The 22,261-nt window shown below is 43.8% G+C and overlaps 1 protein-coding gene across 7 annotated transcripts in view; it reads right to left on the minus strand.

Moving 5' to 3' along the window:
* The window catches only part of Kmt2a (lysine methyltransferase 2A), an 80,598-nt gene that overhangs the window by 44,869 nt on the left and 13,468 nt on the right, over window positions 1-22,261 (minus strand). For 5 of the 7 annotated variants that reach the window (XM_076924942.1, XM_076924944.1, XM_076924943.1 and 2 more), the window contains exons 2-3: window positions 5,862-5,931; window positions 336-2,986 (exon numbers count right to left, since the gene is read on the minus strand). In XM_076924942.1, coding sequence (XP_076781057.1) covers window positions 336-2,986; window positions 5,862-5,931 — 2,721 coding nt within the window. The remainder of the gene's footprint in view (window positions 1-335; window positions 2,987-5,861; window positions 5,932-22,261) is intronic. The other 2 variants (XM_076924945.1, XM_076924946.1) reach the window with 2 other exon arrangements.

A 22,261-nucleotide genomic window follows, 5' to 3' on the forward strand; every position in this document is an offset into this window, starting at 1 on the left:
TGCATGTTGCAATTACAACTAAATGAAGCCAAAGTATACCTGACCAACTTATTATAATCTATCATCGAAGCATACAACTCTAACTATTCCTATATATGTAAGCCAATATATGGAAATCAACTACTTCTCCACGCTACCTATACTGTCACCTCTGTTACATCAGAACATAATTTTCTACTTCTTAAAATGCTACAGGTCCTTGAAGGACCACTGCACATACCACCCACCTCCTAGCTCACATAATCGATGCAGCTCAAACATTTAGCCTAGCCAAAACCTGCCCCAAGAAGGGGCTCCATGACCTTGGTTTGAACAGGCGAGGTGGGAAAGAGTACCTGTGCTTTGGGCTGGTCAGTCTGTTTGAGACTCTTACTCTTCTCAATCTTGCAGAGCTGGGCTTTGGCCTTTTTTAGGAGGCTGGCAACCCTCTTGTCAGTCATTGGAAGCTTGTCTGCCTGAGCCAACATGGAGCCTATGGAGGAAGTGGAATGTTTAACAGTGCTAGATGAAGGAGTGGAAAGGCAGAGGGTTTTCTCCTTCTCCAGGGATGGGGCAGTTGGGCCGAGGTCCAAGTTGTTTTTTTCCAGATTTCCTCTCCCTTTCTTTATAAGAATTTTGGCTTTGACAGCTGTTGTGTCCCCAAGAGTCACAGGAGCAGTATCAGCCCCAGAATCAAGTGATGAAGACTTCTTCCGCCCTGTTGCTTTTTTGGCAGAAGATGAAGTGCCAACATCTTCTCCAGCAACCTTCTCTTTGGAAACCCGACCCACAGGATACAGAGCAGAGCTACTCTGAATGTCTGAGCCCTTTTTCCTTTTCTCTTTCCTTGACTCCCGCTTATTCTCCTTCTCTCTCTCCCGGTCTCTCTCTCTACTCTTGTCTTTCTCCACGCTCTTGTCAGCATCGCGATCTTTGGACAGCTCCTCCGGGGCTGTGTCTTTCTTTCTCCCCTTCTCGGTCTGAGAGCCTGGGGTGAACCATGGGAAGAGAGCAGGGCTATTTGATGAAAACGGCTCTGCCGGAGCACTAGTCTGCTTCCTTGCTCTCTGATTTTTCTCTGTAGATTCCCCAGACTGAGTTAGGGAATGAGAAGGAAAAGGAAAAGTTGGGTTTAAGGCACTAGCGGCAAGAGGACTAACAGGAATGCTTAATGAGGAGGAGACAGAAGCCGGGGGAGTGAGAGGTGACAACTCAGAGGTGCTAAGCCTTCCACTTCTTGTCCTCATGGAGTGAGAAGGTGATCTTGGTTCAGACCGGATCGGACTGAACACTTTCCTTTTCCTTTTTCTACTAGATACTCCCGAAGAGGATGCTCCAGAAGAAGTTCGATTACTAGGCAAGGTCACAGACTCGAATATTCTAGAGTGAGCCTCACTTGGAGTGAATCTGGGAGCTCTCAAAATGGGGCTCCTTTTATGAATATCAAACCTTGTTCCAGAATGGAGTGGTGAAAACAACCGGGCTGAAGCGGCAGTACCAGATGCAGAAAAACCAGAAGCAAAGCCAACATCCTCGGGAGTCAGCGGAGGGGGTCGGAAGTTATCAAATATTGGTTTGCGGATCAGACCTTCTTTGGCATACTTTGCTGAGGAAAAGTACTGTGGCTCTGACCTCGAATGCTTTAAAGAAGTCCACCTAAATGTTGGCTCCCGCAAAATAGATTTCCGCTTCCCTTGCATGGGAGCAGCAGAAGCAGGCAGAAATGGTGATGCTAAGGGGATGGTGGGCGGCATAAGCCAAGGTGTGTGGTCAGAGATGCCGGAGGCTGGCTGCAGTGGAGGGGGAGGAGTCAGCAGAGGTGGAGGTGGTGAGGAAGAGGTCTGCTGCTGTGGGGCACTTTGTAGAGTTGGTAATTTTTTAGTTGTTCTAGATCCAAAACTTCTCTCAGACATCGAATACCGCCTGCTTCTCCTATCGTTACTCTCATTTTCTGGGGACTGGGAAATAGGCAGTGGAGTATGAACTTCGGGGGTATTACTTCGCTCCTCGGGAAGTGCCTGGATCTCTTCAGAGGCCTGAGAATCTGAGGTGGTATCAATACTGGGACTGCTAGATCGGGAGGAGTCTGAAGACATCTGAGAGGAATGCTGGGAAGCTGCACTGGACTTTTCAGAAGATCCACAGGACGTGGCGCTGAATCTACTGTTTGGTGTGGACTCTAGTCGCGCGATTTTAATCGGAGGGTCATAGTCCTCATCCTCTATGAAGCGTCGGGGAGTTTTGATGATCCTTGAGGAGATGGCGCTGACCACAGGCATGATGAACTGCCGGATATTCTTGACCTGGGTCTTCACCTTCCTTCCCTGTAGCTGCGCTGCTTCTTTCTCAATTTTCTTCTGTGCCCCCTTCTTTGCCCTCTGCAGGAGTTGCTTAGCAATTGTGGCATCTGTCCTTTTAGAAGAAGGAATAATCCTGACGGGTTTAATCCTTCGAGGGCTTTGTCTGACAACTGTCTTATCTTCTTTTGTGAGTGGGGGTGTTCCTTCCTTGTCTTTCCGGACCTTCTGGGGCTTTTCCAGTTCAGAATTAAGGAGAAGACCTGGAGGGGTCTTTATCCGCTCTGTGGATGGAGGCCTTCCTCGCCGTCTGACAATCTGTACCCCCTTCCTTCCTAGTTGTAGCTTCCCTGTCTTAAACTTAGACTTGAGAGGAGACAGTTTACCTGCTCTTAACTTTTTAATCTTTGTGGCTTGCTGGAACATGGCAGAAGGGGTCCGTTTAACTTTTTTCAGGCTATCCTCTTTGCTTCCTTGTGTTAACTCTGCAATGTCCTTTCCATGTGTGATTTTGATTTTTACCCCAGGGAAGGTGGGAGGTCTTCCTCTCTTCTTTTCTATGCTCTTAGAATCTTTCTTCTTGATTTTATCTGCAGATTTGGTCTCTGATTTATTTAGAGGGGAAAACACAGACGGGTCTGAGAGGATAGCTGGATTTCGGTCAGAGCCACTTCTAGGTCTCCCGCGAGGTTTTCGAGGACTAGCTTTAACTGTGTATAGAAATTAAACAATGAAGAGCAATATTTAGCTGTGAAGTTCAGGTCTTAGCTAAGCTGAATATTATCTAGCACAGGCCATTTTGTAGTGAGTTCACTGGGACTACAGAGTCAATGCTACAGCGTAATGTGCTTAACTTTTTCTCACCAAATAATTACCTCAAAGAAATGAAGTTAATAACACAATAATGCCCCACCTTAAAACATCTGATTACTTTTTTGATACAAAATCAAAATAAGGCTTTCAACTGAAGTGACCTAGAAAACAGAAATGCCTGCTCCTCAGATGAGCGTGGTTTTTATTCCTTTTCTAAATTTAAAATAAAATAAAATAAAATAACTGTCTCTTAAAATCTGTACTACACTATTCAGCTCATGAAGAGTGCCAGTTAAGAACATGTTGCAAAAGCTGAGAATGGAAGCACTCAGGAGGCTAAGACAGAAGGCTGACAAGTCTGAGGTCAGCCTTGAACTGCACAGAGAGATGTGGTCTCAAAACAAAACAACCACACCAAAACAAAACAAAGGCATACACAAACAAAAAACCTCAACTCAACCAAGATGACAATAGACATTCCAGCTTTTTAATCTATAACTGACTCTGAATAAATCTGAACAACATCAATGTGAACAATATCAATTTTCTTGCGAAGAGGCTCCTTCTTCCCAGGCAGCTCAGCATCCTGTCTTTCCAATCTGTTCTGGTAGTGCACACTAGGAAAGGATTGCTTCGGAGACAAATGCCTACTCATGAGACACCAGCACGCTCACCAGCACGCAGGGGAGTTTATGAAAGCAGCGGCTGTGTGACGTGCTCCTTAGTCTAGGCTCTCCTAGGACTTCTTGAACTAGTTAGTCCCAAGTTACAAAAAGATTTGGCCCCAGCTGATGTGAAGCTCAAGTCAACAATTCATTAAGACAGATCATTGCTATTTCAGATAAAAAGGAAACACTAGGTGTGATGGAACACACCTGTAAACCCATCACTAAGAAAGCAGAAGCAGGAGACTACCCACTAGTTCAAGGTCATCCTGGTCTGCCTATGGAGTTCCAGCCAGGGCCACGTATCTGAGATCTTCTTACAAACAGGAATTTCCAAAATTATAAAGATGCTCAACCTGCTGCTATGAAGACAGTTAAAGAGCAAAACTGCCCCTAACACCCAACATAGCTTATACTGAAAATGCACTAAGAACTGGCTCCGGCAGCCAGGCATGATGATCACACGTGTGATCCCAGGACTTGCAAAGCAAAGAAAGATGGACACTTCAAGTTCAAGGTTAGTCAGGGCTACGCAGTGAGCTCCATGCCAACTTGGGCTACAAAGTAAGACTCTGCCAAAAAAAAAGCTTATGGTTTGGTGGGTTTTTTGTTTTTGTTTTTAATTCTTTCTTAGCTTCTCAGCGTTGTGTAGTAGAAGATTCTTCTGAGACCAAACTCTCCCTTACCAGACATCAAAAGGGATTTCAGACACTATCGGCAGCTGTGCTATAGAGCTGCTTTCCAACACAACAGGAATCAAGCAGGTCTAATGGCTGAACTTCCCAAACAGAAACACAAGTGCATTCCTCACCAAGTAACGTAGGAGACTTCCCCTAACAGATTAAGAGTTTACAAATCAATTCTCAGTATTTACTAATTATACCCAAAGTACTGGACCATAAAATAGTAGGTAAGAATTCATTTAAGTAATACATAGCCAGATGCTTTAAAATAATAAGCACAACATTCAAGGTAAATCAATGCCAAGAAAAACCTCACTAGGAAACCACTGTGAATTAGCTAAGCCTAGACTGACTCCTTCAGACTATGGGGCATTTCACGGGGCTGCCGAGATGACTTCAGCAATTTTGAAAACCACTTCTACAGTACTTTTTAAAAGAAGCTTTCACAGACATGTAGAAAAAGCAGAGCAGAGCAGGGTCCTTACTCAGCTGGCTAACTTCTGACACTTGAGGCACACGCTGGCTCATGGAATTGCCCTCGTTTTTATCAACTGTAAAGGAAGAGTTAGAGTAAGGATCCCTAAAGTCTCGTTCCTATACAAAGACTTAAGACTCCATGGCCTCTTAAGGAAAGCACTGTCACTGTCTAAATAACAGGGCAACCAGGTATCAATACCATCCCTGGGCAAACAAAAGTTGCTAGCTTGGGTGTTTAATTAGAGTACTATATAATATTTAATGACTCCTAAGTGAGACCCGAATGTCAGGAACCATCACAAATTGAACAGAGTAAAAACCATCTAACAACAGAATATTTTACTAGTCTGTTTATCCACACGAGGAGCAGATTTCACATCAAAAGAACCCCAAGTCTTTCCTCCAACTCAGTTATCCAAGCTACCAAAGGTGAAGTCCTCTGACTGTCTAGGAGACTGCTTGTAGGTCTAGAACTTTGTTGAGAACATTGATAAACAGTGCTAATAACTGGAAACATCCACGTCATTTTCAGTTTCTTTATTTTAGTACAGCCTTTTAAGGGTTAGATAAAATGGTGTCATAGAGCAACAACATGTTTCTGGTTCTTTGACAACAGTGCACTAAATTTCATCTACAAAAAAACAAGAGCCAATATCCCCCTAACAATCATAAATGCTACCATAGACTAGAACATGATCAATTTAACCAAGTTTCCCAAAATCATTCTGTGGAAACCTACTTCCCATGCCCAACCAAGTATTACCCAGAAAAACAGAGTGAAGAATTTACAAGCACAAGCAGCAGGAACCAGTCCGTCCAGTCTAGCTCACACGTTGTTTCCTAGCCTGGACTGCAATCAATCACCCTTCCTCGAAACACGGCAGGAAGAAGCCGCGCTCTCCTAACAGACAGAACGCAGATCTGCACACATGCTTCATTAGCCGTACCTGAAGGAGACCTTGTGGGGCTTCGCACTCTGACTTCTTCATCTGAGCCAAAACCTAAGAACTGCTCATCCTACGACAAAGGAAAATAATTTTAAAATCAGAAATGAAAACACAAATGTGAATAAATCCCAAAGAAAATGCCTGGATGAAACAAATGCATTGGAAAATTGCTCTGTGTATCCTAATTGTCATTATCCAAACAGTCTATAAAACCATGGACCCAGGCATAGAGTTCATTACACATGATAGCTGTGTAATTACTCAACAATGCATAGAAAGCTTATCTTTGGAGATAAGGGATAGTCCTGAATTTCAAACTACATATACAGGCCCAAACCTTTAAAAGATAATTTTAATACATATAAGCAAATCAGTATAAAAATTCACAGCCACAAATAAAACAAGTACAGCTACAGACGTATAGGGAATAACATAAACCCTATGATGATCTCTTGCCTGCTAAATAGTATAGACACTGTAAGTGCCTTAGCCATCAGTTCCTTAATTCGGGAGCTGTTATTCGGATGTGATTTATGTACATCTGACATTAGAGAGTCTCAACGTGCATTTTATGGTACCACCTTAAAATGCCCTGTGGGCAGCAATGATAGCAGCAAGAATCGTATACTGACCACACACAGTGACAGGGAAACATCTTATTCCCAATTCTGCTTAGGAAAGACAAAAGCAAAAACTCTCCTAACCTCTAAATTTTAACCTACCTTAAAATTACTAAGAATGTTTTAGCCTATTTTGGACAAGTTCTCAAGAAAAAGTCTACAGATAAACATATTGATTGGTATGAATTTACTGAGTAAGAAAAAGCTCTTTCTAGAAAAGCAGAGGGGGAGGGGAGGGAGGAAAGAGATAGAGAGAGGGAGAGAAAGGGAGAGAGAGAGACAGAGAAAATATTTCAGATTCCACACAAACCCAACACACAAACAAACAGCACTATACTAGAGTCTGATCAGTCCCCAGCTGTGTCCCAACATTTCACGTCTCCAGAGTTTCCTCTGTGGACAGCGCCGACAGACACTGAGTGAAGAGCTCTTCCTCAGTTTAAAACCCCAGCCAGGCGCTAGTGAGCTCCTTAGCCACTGATCAAGCAAATGAAACAACTCTTAAACTTAACAGCTTTAGGAAGCATTTTTTTCTTCTTCAAGACTAAGGTGAAAAAGTATTTTATGGGGCTGGACAAACGCCTCAGCCGCTAGGAGCACTGGCTGATCATCTAAGAGGACTTAGGTTTGATTCCTAGCACCCACATGGTGATTCATAGCCACCTAAAACTAGTTCCAAGGAATCTGATGCCCTCTTCAGCCTCTGAGAGCACAAGAGTAGTACACAGCACACAAACATAAGTGCAGGCAGAATCAATCAATATTTCTCTCTCTCTCTCTCTCTCTCTCTCTCTCTTTCTCTCTTTCTCTCTCTCTCTCTCTCTCTCTCTCTCTCTCTCTCTCTATATATATATATATATATATATATATATACACACACATACACACACACACACACAAAGTAAATATTTAAGAGAAAGATAAAGATGGTTGGCAATGCCACCCACATACCTTTAATCCCAGCACTTTGAGGCAGAGGGAGGTGAATCTCTGTGAGTTCAAGGCCAGCCTGATCTACAGATCGAGTCCCTATCTCCTCTCCAGAAAGGAAGGAGGAAAAAAGATGATATTCTCTTCAGAAAATATATTTTTAGAAAACTATTATAATTCCAAAAATGAATTAATGTATTAATCTAAAGAACATATACTAGAGCGCCTCTCTCTCTCTTTCTCTTTCTCTCTCTTTCTCTCTCTCTCTTTCTCTGTTTCTTTTGTTGCTAGGTTAAAAGTAATTTTTAAAGTTCTCTTAGTTTAAAATAAGCTTTTATTGTGAACATTATTTGTAAGGAAAACTCTGCCTTTATCTTACAATAAAACAAGCCAGACAGGGCTAGAGATGGCTCCAGTGTTAACAGCACCTGTTGCTCTGCAGAGGACTGGCGTTCCAGTGCAATTCTGAGAACCCGCACGGCGATTCACAAGGGTCCATCCATAACTCTAGTTCCAGGGGAACCAATACTTTCTTCTGGCTTCCAGGACACCGCATGCACAGATATATATGTAGGCCAAACACCCACACACAGAATAATAAAATACTTTTTTAAAAAGCCAAATACATTTCTGTGGATCTGCAGACTGGATGGCTCAGTATCAAAAAAAAAAAAAAGTTATCAAAAACCACACAGGCCCAATCAATCCAAAATTGTCATAACCCAGGCTAGTGGTCTCAAAGGTGCTCACCCTCTGCTGGGCCCCAGCCCAGCATGGGACTACAAGCATGTGATATCAAACCAGCCTCATCCGTTTTTTGTTTGTTTGTTTTCGAGACAGGGTTTCTCTGTGTAGCCCTGGATGTCCTGGAACTCACTTTGTAGATCAGGCTGGCCCTGAACTCAGAGATCTGCCTTTCTCTGCCTCCTGAGTACTAGGATTAAATGCATGTGCTACCACCAACCAGCTTAATTGAATTTTTAAAATAAGAAGTCCATACTATTCTACTTTAAATATATACTTTGGGTAAATTTAGTTACTTTATATTTTGGTGTTGGGGACTGAATCCCAGGCCTTAGACAAGAAGTCTACTACACCCTTGCTCAGAAGGAAAGACAAAGAGTAGTTTAGGAGAAAAACAAACAAACACTATAGGTAATGGTAAATTATTTCAAACAAGGAGCGGGAGACTAACTTAAAATCACAAAATCTTCGACTGTTTAGAGGGGGCCAGACCACGTTTGTTGGGCCGAGACACCAGAAAGTCTGGCTCCGGGACTCAGCTCTGCTATTCTCAGCTACATGAGCTTAGTCAAGTCCCTTTCTCCCTCCGTTTCTTTCTTTATTGAGCACTGAGAAAAGTGAAGCAAGCCATTTATACAAAGTCACTTAGGAAACTAAAAGCAGCATGCATATTTCGATTACTTTTATTAGGGTTGTAGTTGAAGAACAAAGGTCGAGCCAAATGACCTGGCCAAGATTACACACATAACAGGTAACAATCAAGGAGCTATGTTTAAAGTGGGTGCAGTTATTACCGGTTGTAATCACTGCAGTACCACAATTGTTAAATTAAACCTATAAATAACTGAAGGGTTCAAATAAAGCACCCACAGAACCAAACTTCCTATTCTACCACTAAAGCCATGAAATGCCCATGTTCAGATCCTTCAAGCTTCTGGCCGATCTGTTCTTTGTCTACATCATCCTCATCCAACAACCTGCCAATTCGCGCCTGTATTTCACAGTATCTGGATATTGCCAAATGCATCCCAGGAGGCCACACCACTAACTGTGTGAGTCTTATGCTCCAAGCCCAGTGCAAGCAACTATACACCAACAGGTGAGATATTTATTTGCTTTAAGGGAAACAAAATGAATACCAGTGTGTTCACTGTCGGTAACCATAGTGTTTGTAGTAACCATGTAGTTTGTAGTACTATCTGTACTACAAACATTCACAAACCTAACTACACAATCCTAGCTGTGAAGTCCTCCACTGAGCTGTCAGGCAGTCATTCAACTGTCAATGTTTAGAGTTTTTCCAAGCATTTTTCTAAATTGATTCTGGTCTCAGAATAAGAGATCAAGAATTGAACAAGAAGAGAAAAGGATGTACAGTCAAAAGGACTGCCCTTAATGCTAGCACTTGGGAGGCTGAGGCAGAAGTTGAGGCCAGCCTGGTTTACATAGTGAGTTCCAGGATACCCTGTAACACATAGTGAGGACCCTTTCCCCTAAAGGCTATATCTCAACCCAATAACCGTTTTTTAATTTATTTGTTTAGTTAGTTGGTTTGGGTTTTTTTTGCATTTGAAATGTATACAGATTTCTTGACTATGCTTAAAGTAAAAGCTCACTCTTCAAAGACCCAGACAACCTGGTGAAAGCAAAAGCTGTCATTGTTATGTCAGAGTCTTCCAACTCTGAACTTCAAATTCTATGCTAAAATTTCTAAATAGACAGATTTCTAAAATAGATAGATAGATAGATAGATAGATAGATAGATAGATAGATAGATAGATAGATAAAATTAGCCAAACCTTAAGGGAAGCCAAGCTGAAAATGCCCTGTGAAAGATCCCCCAAGCAAATAGCAGCAGAGACTGCTATAGCAAGTCTTCGCCCACGGCTACACACTAAACTACCGTCCCCGCCGGCTTCTCATATGGCTCCACTGCTCACCTTAGTCAGGACCATGTAAAGAGGTAGCAGTCCTAGCTTTCAATAGCTTCAGACTTGCTGACAAAACCAGATCAAGGCAGTGCACACTCAGTCATTGCCACACACACACCACACCCAACATCAGCCCAGCTGAAGAGTGAGCCAGAGACGTGGTGCTGCACAGCGCTAAGGGTCCCAGGACCACTCAGTACACACAGTTTTCTTTTCCTGTTTCCCTGATGTTTTGTTTTGATACTCTGAAGATCAGGCTGGCCTCAAACTCAAGAGAGGTCCTCCTGCCTCTGCCTTCTGCGTGCTGGAACTGAAGGTGTATGCTACCATACCTAGGCCAACACGCACACACCTTTTCCTTCCTCAGGGCCTTATCTGAGGAGCACAATATTCCTAAACAAACCATGGCCAAGAGCTGGAACACCTGCCCCTCACAGTCAGTCATGTTCCTAGAGGCTGGGCTGCTAAGAGTTCAACATTTTTTCTTAGCTCCAAGATTAAAAAACCCTCTAGTCAAGTTGAGCTCTATAAATACTGTTAAGTCATATTCAGTGTCCAGTGACTTATGGTAAATTAAGCTATCCAATGTCATCCCCTAAGTGAAATATAATTATAAAAAAATTAATGTAGAATTCCCTACTCCTAGTCATAACTATAGGGCAGCTGGCTGGGAGCTTCCAGGTACACTTTTACTATTAAACTCCCTGGCTCATAAATATTTTATGCATTTTATTTGCTGGGCATGGTGGAAAATGACTTTAATCCCAGCACCCAAGATGCAGAGATAAATGAATTTCTGTGAGTTTGAGGCCAGTCAGGGTTACATAGTAAGGCACTGTCTTCGAAAAAGAAAAAAAAAACTACATAGTGAGACCGCATTTCAGAAAGATTGTTTTATTTTTGTAGTGGTATTTGTGAAGTAATAAGAATACACTTCCCACAAGAGAACCCCAGCCCAAAATAATATTACAGATGTTACACATAAAACTTAGTAAAGGCAATTAGAAAAATACATGAAAATCTGTGCTTTGCAGAATTATGTAAGACTAGGCAAACTTTTCAAAGTAGTATTTCATCTATTGGGTCTTTTAAAACCATCACACACGTGTCCCAGCCAGAGCTATGTTCCAGATGAAAAGTTGGAAAATACACAATTCCTGCTTCCAAGTAGTACCTAAGGTAAGGACGGGCAGGTGTAGCCTCAGCTTTCCTTCCAAAAACCAAGGTTTTGTTAACATGAGAACAAAATCTGCCTTAACTCATATTCCAGGATAAAAACATGCTCTCACCGAGAACGGCTCATTCTCCCACTTACATAGTGTCTGCTGGGTAAGGACACTCAGCAAACTTCAGAAGTCTCCCAAAGCATTATCTTATAATTATCTTATAACTCGGCCTCTCAACAGGGCTGAGACCACAGGCCTGATCCTCTATAGCCATCAGGCATGGCACAGTTCCTTTGCATGCACTTATTTCATAAGTATTCCTTATGAAATGCCATTGTTCAGGCACTTAGTAACTTCCTTTCCCTATATCCAATTAAAACGGTTGGTTTTCTGTGCCTTTCTTAATGCTTACCAATTTACCACAGTCTGGGGAGGAAAAAACAGCCTACTTAGAATCCTTAACTTCTCGACCTAAGGTGGAGTGCCGCCAAGGCTACACTGAAAGCATCTCTACCGTGATGGGGAAGGAGCTCAGCTGGGAGAGTAACTGCCTAGCAAGGATGACCCCCAGCACTATGTAAGACTAGGTGTGATTACATACTTCTGTATCTCATCCCAGCACTTAGAAGTGAGGCAGGAGCATCAGAAGTTCAGGGTCATCCTCATCTACTCTATGGAAGACACTCAGTCTCAGATACAAGAACATGGACACATGATTCATAATATCCCAAATGTGATACCCATCTAGGTGGTCCTCCTGAAACCCAAGCCATCGCCACAGACAATCACAACACATCTCGATTAAACAGACACCGTGAGCCTGAGACGGACAAGCCTGCCATGACTCACTCTCTGCTCCTGCCTGTTCCTGGACACCTTACTTTATTAAGTAAGCGCTGTGTAACCCACACATGCCCTTCAGTAGCCGTTTCTCAGCATCTGTCTCTAAAATGTCCAAAACCTCAAATTCCTCCAATTACAAAATTAACTTTACTGAATCAATGAGGAAAAAAAAAAAAACATCAATGAACATAGTATCAAAATCACCCCTTGGATTTGGAGAAATGGCTTGGAGGTTAAAAGCATGTAATGGTCTTCCAGTGGACCTGAATTCAATTCCCAGGATCCACATCAAGGCAGTTCACACTTGCCTATGACTCCAGCTTCAGGGAGATCGATGCCACAAGGCGAGTGTGGCCACCCGAACTCACATGCACACAACTGAAAACTAAACATGTAAGTAAGAATCCTTCCTGAGGGGCTGGAGAGATGGCTCAGAGGTTAAGAGTGATTATGTTCTTCCAGAGACCAGAGTTCAGTTCCTAGCACGCACATTAGGCAGCTCACAACTACCTGTAATAAAATCTCTCTCTCTCTCTCCTTTTTAAAATCACTCCTGACACACTCATTTTGTGAGATACTTTTGTTCAGGACTAAGCTGGCATTGCTATACATGGTTCACTCTGATGAGGAGGCCACAGGAGAACTAAGAGACTAAACCCCCAGGAGGCAAGCTGGATATTTTGGCAGCTCTACTTTAAAAGAGTAACACCTCCCTGTGGGAATGTATTCCTGTTAGCTATCACTTCTGTTGGCACAATTCCCTTGGAGTCTCTTGCTACTTGCTATAAAATACCAAGGTTTTATGTTGTATTTTAAAGACTCACACTCATAATTACTAGTACTTAATTAGATGGAATTTTTCTTTTCCCTAGACAGGGACTTTGCTATGTAACCCAGATTGGCCCCAAACTTAGGATCCTTCTGCCTCAGCTTGCAGTGTGCTAGGATAACAGGTGTGTGCTACCATGCCTGCTTAGCCAGAGGGATTTCTTTTTTAATGTGTTTACTGAGATGATGGCCTCAGTTTGATCCCCAGGACTCACATGGTAAAATGAGAGAGCTGACCTGAAGGCTGTCCCGATCTCTGTATGTGTACATATGATACAAGACATCACAAACACAGAAGGTACCATGCACACATGCGCGCGCGCACACACTGAAATTTAAGTACTCTTGAGCACTTGCTTACCCTTGGTATCTAAAGGGAGAGCAGTAAAGTGACCTGAAGCTGAGGAGAAGGACAGAGAAGAGTCTGAGCAAGAGGCACCCACGATTTTGGCTCTAATGGAGGAATGAGTTGTACTGATGATATACAGTGCTGAAAGGTAACCACAGGTGACAACGGAGGATGTATTTAAATAATGCCAAAAGAGGTCAAAGGGGGCTGGGGAGATGGTGCAGCAGCCTGGCTGCTCTTGAGAAGGACCCAAGTCCAACTCTCAGCACCCATATGGCAGCTCACAGCCATCTAAAACTCCAGTTTCAGAGGATCTGACACTGGCACCAGTCATACACGTGGTTCACATACATGCATGTAGGCAAAACACCCATACACATGAAAGAGAAATTAGTAAAATTAAAATATAAAGACTGCTTTGAAAAAAAAAACAAGTTTTTAACAGTGATACCATAACATTAAGATGCTGATGAATATATTCTTTAGCTTAATGAAGTCCTTCATACACACATATTTGTAATCCCAACACTAGGGAAGCAGAGACAAAGAGAGCCTTGGGGCTCACTGGCCGGCCAGTCTAGCCCAATTGGTAAGTTTCAGACCAATGAGAGAAGTGTTTCAAAGAAAGTATATGATGTTTATGATGATTACTCTGGAAGTTGTGCTTTTGGGGGGCTGAGACGGAATGTAGTAGGGTGCTTACTAGCATAAATAAGGCACACGGTCCTGGATTCAATTTCCAGAACTTCCAAGAAAGTAAGTTTTTCTGTTTGTTTTTTTATTTAATTTTTTTTTTTAAACGGGATGTCTGATGGGAAGACCCATGTTTGTAATTCCAGTACTCAGAAGGCAGAGGCAGGAGAGTCACTGCAAGTTCAAGCCAGTCTGCTTTACACAGTGGGACTACATCTCATACCCTACCCCCTCAAATAAACACATAAACAAACAAACAAACAAGTGCAGGTTGGGAGACTATCTAAACCGATTCATTCTATAAGAAACAACATGAGTGGGTGGCTGCAGAGATAGTCAGAAGTTGCACTTGCTGTTTGTGCAGAGGGCTGGGGGTTCAGCTCCTAGTGGCCACATGAAGACTTACAACTGTATAGAATTCCAGTTGTAGGGAATCCAACACACTCTTCTGGCCTCTGTGGGCTCCTGCACGAGCATGCGCGCGCGCACACACACACACACACACACACACACACCTCTTTCAAAATCTACATATAGGTAAAGGAATGAACAGAGATAGAAGACATCTTCAAGCAGGGTCTGGTATGGTGGTACAGGTTTATAATCCCAGCTTTTGGAAGGCTGAACAGGTATGTAGTTTGAAGCTAGCCTCTGCAACTCTGCAGTGAGACTCTGCAGAAAGAGGGAGGAGGGGATATCTAAGTACAGTAACAGAATGCAATACATGGGGACCAAATGTGTCAACACTGCACAAAGTGAGCTAGCCAGGCAAGACACAGGGTCAGGAAAGCCACTGCACACAGGATGAGACTAGCTCACCCTTGGATGATGATAAAGCTTGTGAATGAGACCAAGTGTTTGCTGGCCTAGCAAACAACAAACCAAGGCAGAGGCAAAAAGAGACAGAAGGTGGGGAGGTGGGAAGCAGATCCTAGGTCTGCGACTTCAAGTGCTTAAAGATGACTCTCTAGCACAGATGACTCCATCTTAAAGGCTCTGCAGGTTGGAGATTCTACAGGCAGAATGGCACACACCTGAGATCCCAGCACTCTGTAATCTCAGCATTTTGGCAAGACCTCCGAGTCTTAGGCCAGCTTGAGCTACCCAAGGAAACTCGAATTGTTTTTTCCTCCCTGTAACTGTCTATAACTATATAGTAAAACATCAATGAAAAAAGCCATATCCATATCCCAGTGTTTAAATAAACCAACAGGAAAGAACTCTGTAACGATAAGCCTATGAGTGACATTTGGGCTGCATGTGCACTGAAAACATACCCATCCTCCAACTATGTAAACTGCACAGAAATCCTTTCTGGACATATTGCACATTTAGAGACTGTGGTGGTTTAAACAGGAATGGCCCCCATAGGCTCGCACACTTGAATGCAGAGTCATCAGGAAGCAGCACTATCTGAGGCGGATTAGGATGAGGAGGTGTGGCCTTGTTGGAGGTGTGTCACTGGGGTAAGCTTTGAGGAGTCAAAGGCCCACACTAGGCAATCAGGTCAAGCTGCAGCTCTGGGCTACTTTTCTGGCTACTGCTCCGTGCCATGAGTGCTGACAGGCTCCACGTGTGCTCCCCACCATGACAAAGCCACAGAAACTCTAGCAGACCCCCAGTTAAACATTCCTTGGCCATGGTGTCTCTTCACAAAAGGAGAGTAACTAAGACATAGTGATAAGTAGGCTGTCCACCTTCTGAGAAGCTAGACAGAGAAGGTCCCTGCATCTGTTCATCCTAGCTTACACGGGCTTTTTTTCTTTTTATCTCATGTAGCCCAGGCTAGGATTCTGGGTATGTATAACATTATATACTCTGAGATTGCTTACAGAGCCAGTGACTACAATGGCAGAGGGTTGAGCCAAAGGAAGAGATTCCACAAACATTTTACAGCATGCTTATTTTATTTTAATTTTTTATGTGTGTGTCTGAGGGGTGCCCACAGAAGTGAGACGAGGGCATCAGACCCCCTAGAGCTGGAGTTACAGGTGGTTGTGAGCCATTAGACATGGGTGCTAGGATCGAACTCTTGTCTTGAGCAGTATGTGCCCTTAACAACCGAGTCTTTCCAACCTGACATTTGCTTTTGATATGGAGGTTGTTAACAGAGGACTGCAGGTGCCTGGCTCGGGCTGACTGGTTTGTGGAGGATAGTCACTAAAATTGGGAGTACAGAACAGAGATGGACTTTCAGGACTAGGAAGGCAGAACACCTCAGCTATCTGAGTTAGAAATGTCTGTCTGTGTTGTCTACTGGAAACAATGGCCTGAAGAAAACACACCTGACTTTTATGGAAGTATTAGATCAACTTACCAGGAAAAGAATAAAAAAAAAAAAAAAAAAAAAAGAAGGTTGGTCAACAGTCCCAAGGGAATGTGTACACCAAGCTTTTCATGGCAGAAGGGGAAACCAAGGACATGGGACGATTGGGGAAAGTGCTTACCCAGGAGTGGTCTGGTCAGCAACGACTCACGTTGCACAGTGGAGTGGCAAAGCTGATGTCTGTGCAGTACACAGGCAGGAGGAAGCAAGCCATATTGTGGAAAGAGGGATGGGGCTGGAGGCTACAGCTCATGGATAGACTGCTTGCCCAGCACCCTTGCCCAGCACGCTTGCCCAGCATGCTAGAGGCTCAGTGTGATCCCCAGCAGCAGACGTACACAGACAAACACATACACAGTGGGAAATGGGATGAACGGAGGCTACCTCTGAAAACCTCAGTTACACGAGGAAAGAGCAGTGGGACAGGGAAGGGACGTATTGGGGCGCAGTTTCTGAGGTTGACTGTGTTTGTTCATTAATGGGGAGCATAACAGGCAAGAAGTAACTGAAAATCCTAAAGAGCAGAGAGTGGGAAAGGGATGAGGAGGGGTGGGGCAGCCGTGGGAGGCGATGACATGAAGCACCACGGAGGGGAACTCTCTTAAGAAGGGGAAGGGGGATAAGCACGGATTTAGTTGCAAATATGTTTACAGGCAAGAGCAGGGTTAGAAAGTCCTCGAAAACACAGGCAAATCACACGCGTATATATAACTAACTGTACCATGAGAAACAACACATTTCTTCAGACTTTCAAGGGAGTTCACAACCACTATGTTTTTAAAAGTTTAGCTCTGGCAAGACACAATGGCACATGCCTGGATGAAGCATCCTTGACTATATATCGAGTTGTTCAAGAACACTCAAACTATGAAATGATAACAGGCCACAGCTTACACAGAATAATGGGAGAAAGAGAACATCAGATGCAGGAATGAACAGAAACTGGCTCCGATGGACGGAAATCACCCCAGCAGGACAGAGAGGAGAGACAAACATCTATCCACACAAGATAAAAGTAAAAACAAAGGCAAAACCCAAACATGGAGACGAGCACTGTGTCTAGCAATGATGCTACCCAATGAACCATGGCAGGAAGGAGACTGAAGAGAGGGGAGCACCGGCAGCCACAGTGCGAGCGTGCTCAGCAGGCACTCACTCGGGCAGTGGCTACTGAGTGCTGCCAGGCACTGTCTGACTGAAGACACACAGACCAAGGCTCTTGCAATCTTCTCTTGGCTCTGATAAAACAACTCGGGGAAGAATGAGTTCATCTGGTTTACAGGTGAGACAGAAACTGAAGCAGAGACCATGGCGGCATGGCTTACTTAGTGCCGTTCCTACGTAATCCAGACCCATCTGCCTGGGATAACAGTGTCCACAGTGGTCCAGGTCCTCTCCATCATTTAGAAATTACAGGCCATGCCTACAGGTCAATCTGATGGAAGCACTTCCTCAAATGAGGTTTCCTTTTTTTTAGGTCACTAGTTTATGTCATGTTGACAAATACTAACTAGTACTGATGAAAAATGTCCTAGTTTGCTTCCTGTTGCTGTAATAAACACCTAAACCAAGAGCAATCTGGAGAGAAAAAAGTTCATTTGGCTTACAATGCCCTCCATGAGGACTAGAGTTCAAATCCCGGACACCCACATGAAAGCCCAGCGTGGCAGTATTCATCTGTAACCTTAATACTAGTGGGAATAGAGACAGGCATATTCCAGGGGTTTGCTGTCCAGTCAGTCTAGAGAAGATGCAAACTTGGTTTCATAAAAGTCCCTGTCTTAAAAAACATGGTAGAGGGCTGGAGAGATGGCTCAGTGGTTAAGAGCACTGACTGCTCTTCCAGAGGTCCTGAGTTCAATTCCTGGCAACCACATGGTGGCTCATAACCATCTTTAAGGGGATCCGATGCTGTGTTTGGTATATCTGAAGATAGCTACAGTGTACTCATATACATAAAATAAATAAATAATTCTTAAAAAACAAAACACACCCTGGTAAATAGCGGTAGAAGGAATACCCACAGTTGACCTCTAGTGCAAACCACCAATAAATAAACTTTTACTGTCTGTACACTGTCTACTGTTTGTACACCACAACAGAGAGCATCTGGCTTTTGCAGAGTCAAACTTGCTGAATGGACCTAAATGAGGAGAATCTAAACATAAAGGCCTCGATGACACAGATAGCCCAACAAGTACGAAAGTGTAGAGACAGCAACGAACACAGCGTAGCAGCCAGAGGCAGCCAGTGTGGCTCTGGGACAGAAAGAATGGGAAGAGGTGAAGAAGAAAAGCATGCTGGGCCAGAGGCCAACTTCTCACCTCTGGCCATAGTTGAAGAATCTCAGTTCACTCTAGCAGTGGCAGACACCACCAGGCTTAACCTGAGTGAGTAATACGTCTGATACTGGGACACACGGTCACTGTGTGAAGAACAAACTCTGGAGGGAAAGAGTAGCAGTGAGGAGAGGAAAAAATGTAGTCCAGGCAGGCAAGTACAAGGAATAGCCTGGGTTTGAGTAGTAGAGCTGGTGAGAGGAAGCTGGGAGTTGGGGTATGTTTTGGACGTAGTCTTGAGAATTTACTGAGCTTAGATTTGGGGTAAGAACGAAGAGAAGTAAAGTACACCTCTTATGGAGTTTAGGCCTGAGCAGCTGACTGTGGAGACTCAACCCAAAACAGAATACAAACGGCAAAGATTTGTATTTCGAAGATGCATGGTATGAAATAGCTATTGGATTCCAAGTGGCCATTTCCTTGCCTATAGGCTAGGGACAGTGGCACCTTACAGAGGGTCATGAAGATTAGGGGAGAAAATACACAAGGGTCACAATATAGCCTGGCCCACAATAAACACTTAGTCAAGTTATTGTTACTATTATCTAAATAAAAATGTCAAATATGCACTTGGTTATAAAGTTGGGAACTTCCCGAAGTATCCAGTGTTGAAGACTAAATTGTGTGCAGTCGTTCTCAGCATACAGAGGAAGCCTGGGGAGAGAAGGCAGCAGAAGGTGGGCTCCTGGGTGCTCCACAGCCAGGCAGACTCAGTGCAGACAGAGCTATGCTGAACACTGAAAAGTAACAGCTGCTGAGTACAGAGTATCAGAGGCCTGGGAGAAGTGCAGGGGGGCTTCAAACACTGTGCAAGGGTTAATCAGACAAGGACTGAGACTCATCTACTCACAGACCCTGGGGGACTTTGAGGAAAGCCGAGTCTTGGGGAAAAAGGCCAACTGCAGTTGTTCAGGGAGCCTGAGAAAGTGGCGACAGCAGCTACCCCACATTAAAGAGTTCTGTTGTGAGCCGGGCGGTGGTGGCACACACCTTTAATCCCAGCACTTAGGAGGCAGAGGCAGGCGGATTTCTGAGTTCGAGGCCAGCCTGGTCTACTGAGTGAGTTCCAGGACAGTCAGGGCTATACAGAGAAACCCTGTCTTGAAAAACAAACAAACAAACAAATAAAAAAAGAGTTCTGTTGTAAAAGGGATGAAAACACAGGTAGTAGCTGGTGAAGGACACGGCCAAGGGTGGTTTCAAAGGAGGGTTGTACTCGGACGGATGGTTTCATACTGTGACGGGCTGAGAAACTGCCTGTGTGAGCGAGGGGCTGACGGGGTGCAACACTGAGTAGAGGAGAAGAGCCAGGATCCAGTGCTCAAGGGGAAAAATGGCCTTACACAGGAAGGAGAACTCTGATTAGAGAGTGTGGCCTAAAAGTATTGCCAAGTTCCCTTAAACTGAAAAGGAAACACTATCGGATACTTTGAGAATAGTTTTTAAGTTTCTCTATTTTTATGCCCAGTATAACAGAAACAACTGTCAAATAAACTGTTGTAATCCCAGTAAGTTGGAAGGCTGAAGCAGGAAGACAGACAAGCCTAAGCAACCCAGGAAGATTCTGCCTCAGAGTGTGGGTACATGCTGCTAACTGTGGAAGCAAGAAGAGTTTAGCCTCCTGGTGCAGAGGTATATGCCTTCAATTCTAGCACTTGGGAGGCAGAGGCCAGGCAGGCCTACATAGAGTTCCAGGCCAGTCTGGGTTACATGAGACCCTGTCTTTAAAACAAAACAAACATGCTTCAAAATAAAAGCAAATCAATAATTCAGTAGTTGAGTGTTTAGTCAACTTGTATAAACCCCTGGGGTCCCCAAATTCCCAAGAAACCAGTCAGTGACAAGGGCTAGAGTTTCTGCACTTGCCAAGCTCCTCCCCCTTGGAGTGCTGGAGCTTCAGCACTTGCCAAGCTCCTCCCCCTTGGAGCTTACCTGACAAGCTCACCCCCTTGGAGCTTACCTGACAAGCTCCTCCCCCTTGGAGCTTACTTGACAAGCTCTGCCCCCTTGGAGCTTACTTGACAAGCTCTGCCCCCTTGGAGCTTACTTGACAAGCTCCTCCCACTTGGAGCTTACTTGACAAGCTCTGCCCCCTTGGAGCTTACTTGACAAGCTCCTCCCACTTGGTGCTTATTATCTAAGTTCTTTTTTAAAAGTTCAGCTTAAAATATAACATGAATGTAAGGACTAAAACAATTATAGCACTTTACAAGATACTTGGGGAATTGACAATTTGAAGGCTGACGCTCTTAAAACCAATGTTAACAGAACTGTCCTTGGGAATAATTCCATTACTGGTTTTCATAATGAGAGTTTTGCTTTAAAAAGAGAAGAAATGTATACAGTAACTGAACTGACGACATCAGTGTCTTGTGAACTGGTCAGCAGGGGTGAGGGCCAATTCTCTCTGGTGGCATGTGCATCCAGGGGACAGCTGTCTGTCTGAATGCACCACAGGGAGGTGAAAGAGACTGAAGCTCTTTTACATATGCTCTGACTGCTGTTGAAAAAAAAAAAACATTAACAGGGAAAGGTCACCCAGGATTAGAGGGTGCAAAGACTGTAACACACTGTTCTTCAGTAACAATAGAAGGCCACACTTTCAATATACAAAAATGAACTCTAGTTTCTAAGCTTTTAATTCAGTTCTACCTAGTAACTGTCATCCAAAGACCTATAAATGCTATATACCTTAACGGGAGGAGACGGTGCCCTTCAAACCCACTCCAGGTCAACAAGAGCAAGAAGTAAAGATGCCCAAGAGAGTTAGGCAAATGAGCCAGGTGAATTCTACCCACCCTGCTTCAGAAAGAGAGGAAGTCATAAAATAGCTCATCTGTCTTTAAAAACACAACAGTGGGATGCAAGCACCAGCTCAGACAGCAGGCTATTCAGATTCTTGGCTATGACCCAAATTACTTCACAGAATCATTAAAAACAAATAATCAAGACTGAGCATGGAGTACAGGCCTGTAATTCCAGCATCTTGAGGTAGAGGCAAGAGAATCAGGAGTTCAAGGCCATTCTCACTTACACAGCAAGTTCAAGGTTATGTGAGAACCTGTCTCAGGAAACCAAGTACTGTTCCAGCCTCCCCAGTTTCCAAGTCCCAACTGGCTTATCTGTTTATCAAAGAAAAAGAAATGAGCCCACATAACAGGCACACTGCAGAAAATTGTTAAGAATCACAACCACAGGGCTTAGTCTTCTCTCTCAGGGAACCAGATCTGTAAGGCTGGAATATTAAACACTAATTTAGTTTTGGACGATGGTTCTTCTTATGGTAAGAGGATCTGGCCCCTTACCACCTTGAAGCAGTTAGCTTCATTTGAGTTATATCCTAATTCAAGTTTAGGAGTTTTTGCTCCCCCATCCTTCCTTCCCTCCCCCCTTCCCTCTTTCCTTCTTCTTTTTCCTTCTGAGATAAAGGTCCTGGGATGTAGCCCTGGCTGGCCTGCTATTCACTAATTAGCACTTCTCTTGACTCCTCTCCCGAGTGCTGGGCCTTCTCACTGCAGAGGCACCATGAAGAATAACATGAACATCTCATTAGGGAAGCAATGGGGCTACCAAGGTCTCTATCAAGTCATTATCTTTTAGGATGTAATGATCAAATAATACAGTCAGAGAA

This window comes from Arvicanthis niloticus, chromosome 26, assembly GCF_011762505.2.
Source record: "Arvicanthis niloticus isolate mArvNil1 chromosome 26, mArvNil1.pat.X, whole genome shotgun sequence".
NCBI lineage: Eukaryota > Metazoa > Chordata > Mammalia > Rodentia > Muridae > Arvicanthis > Arvicanthis niloticus.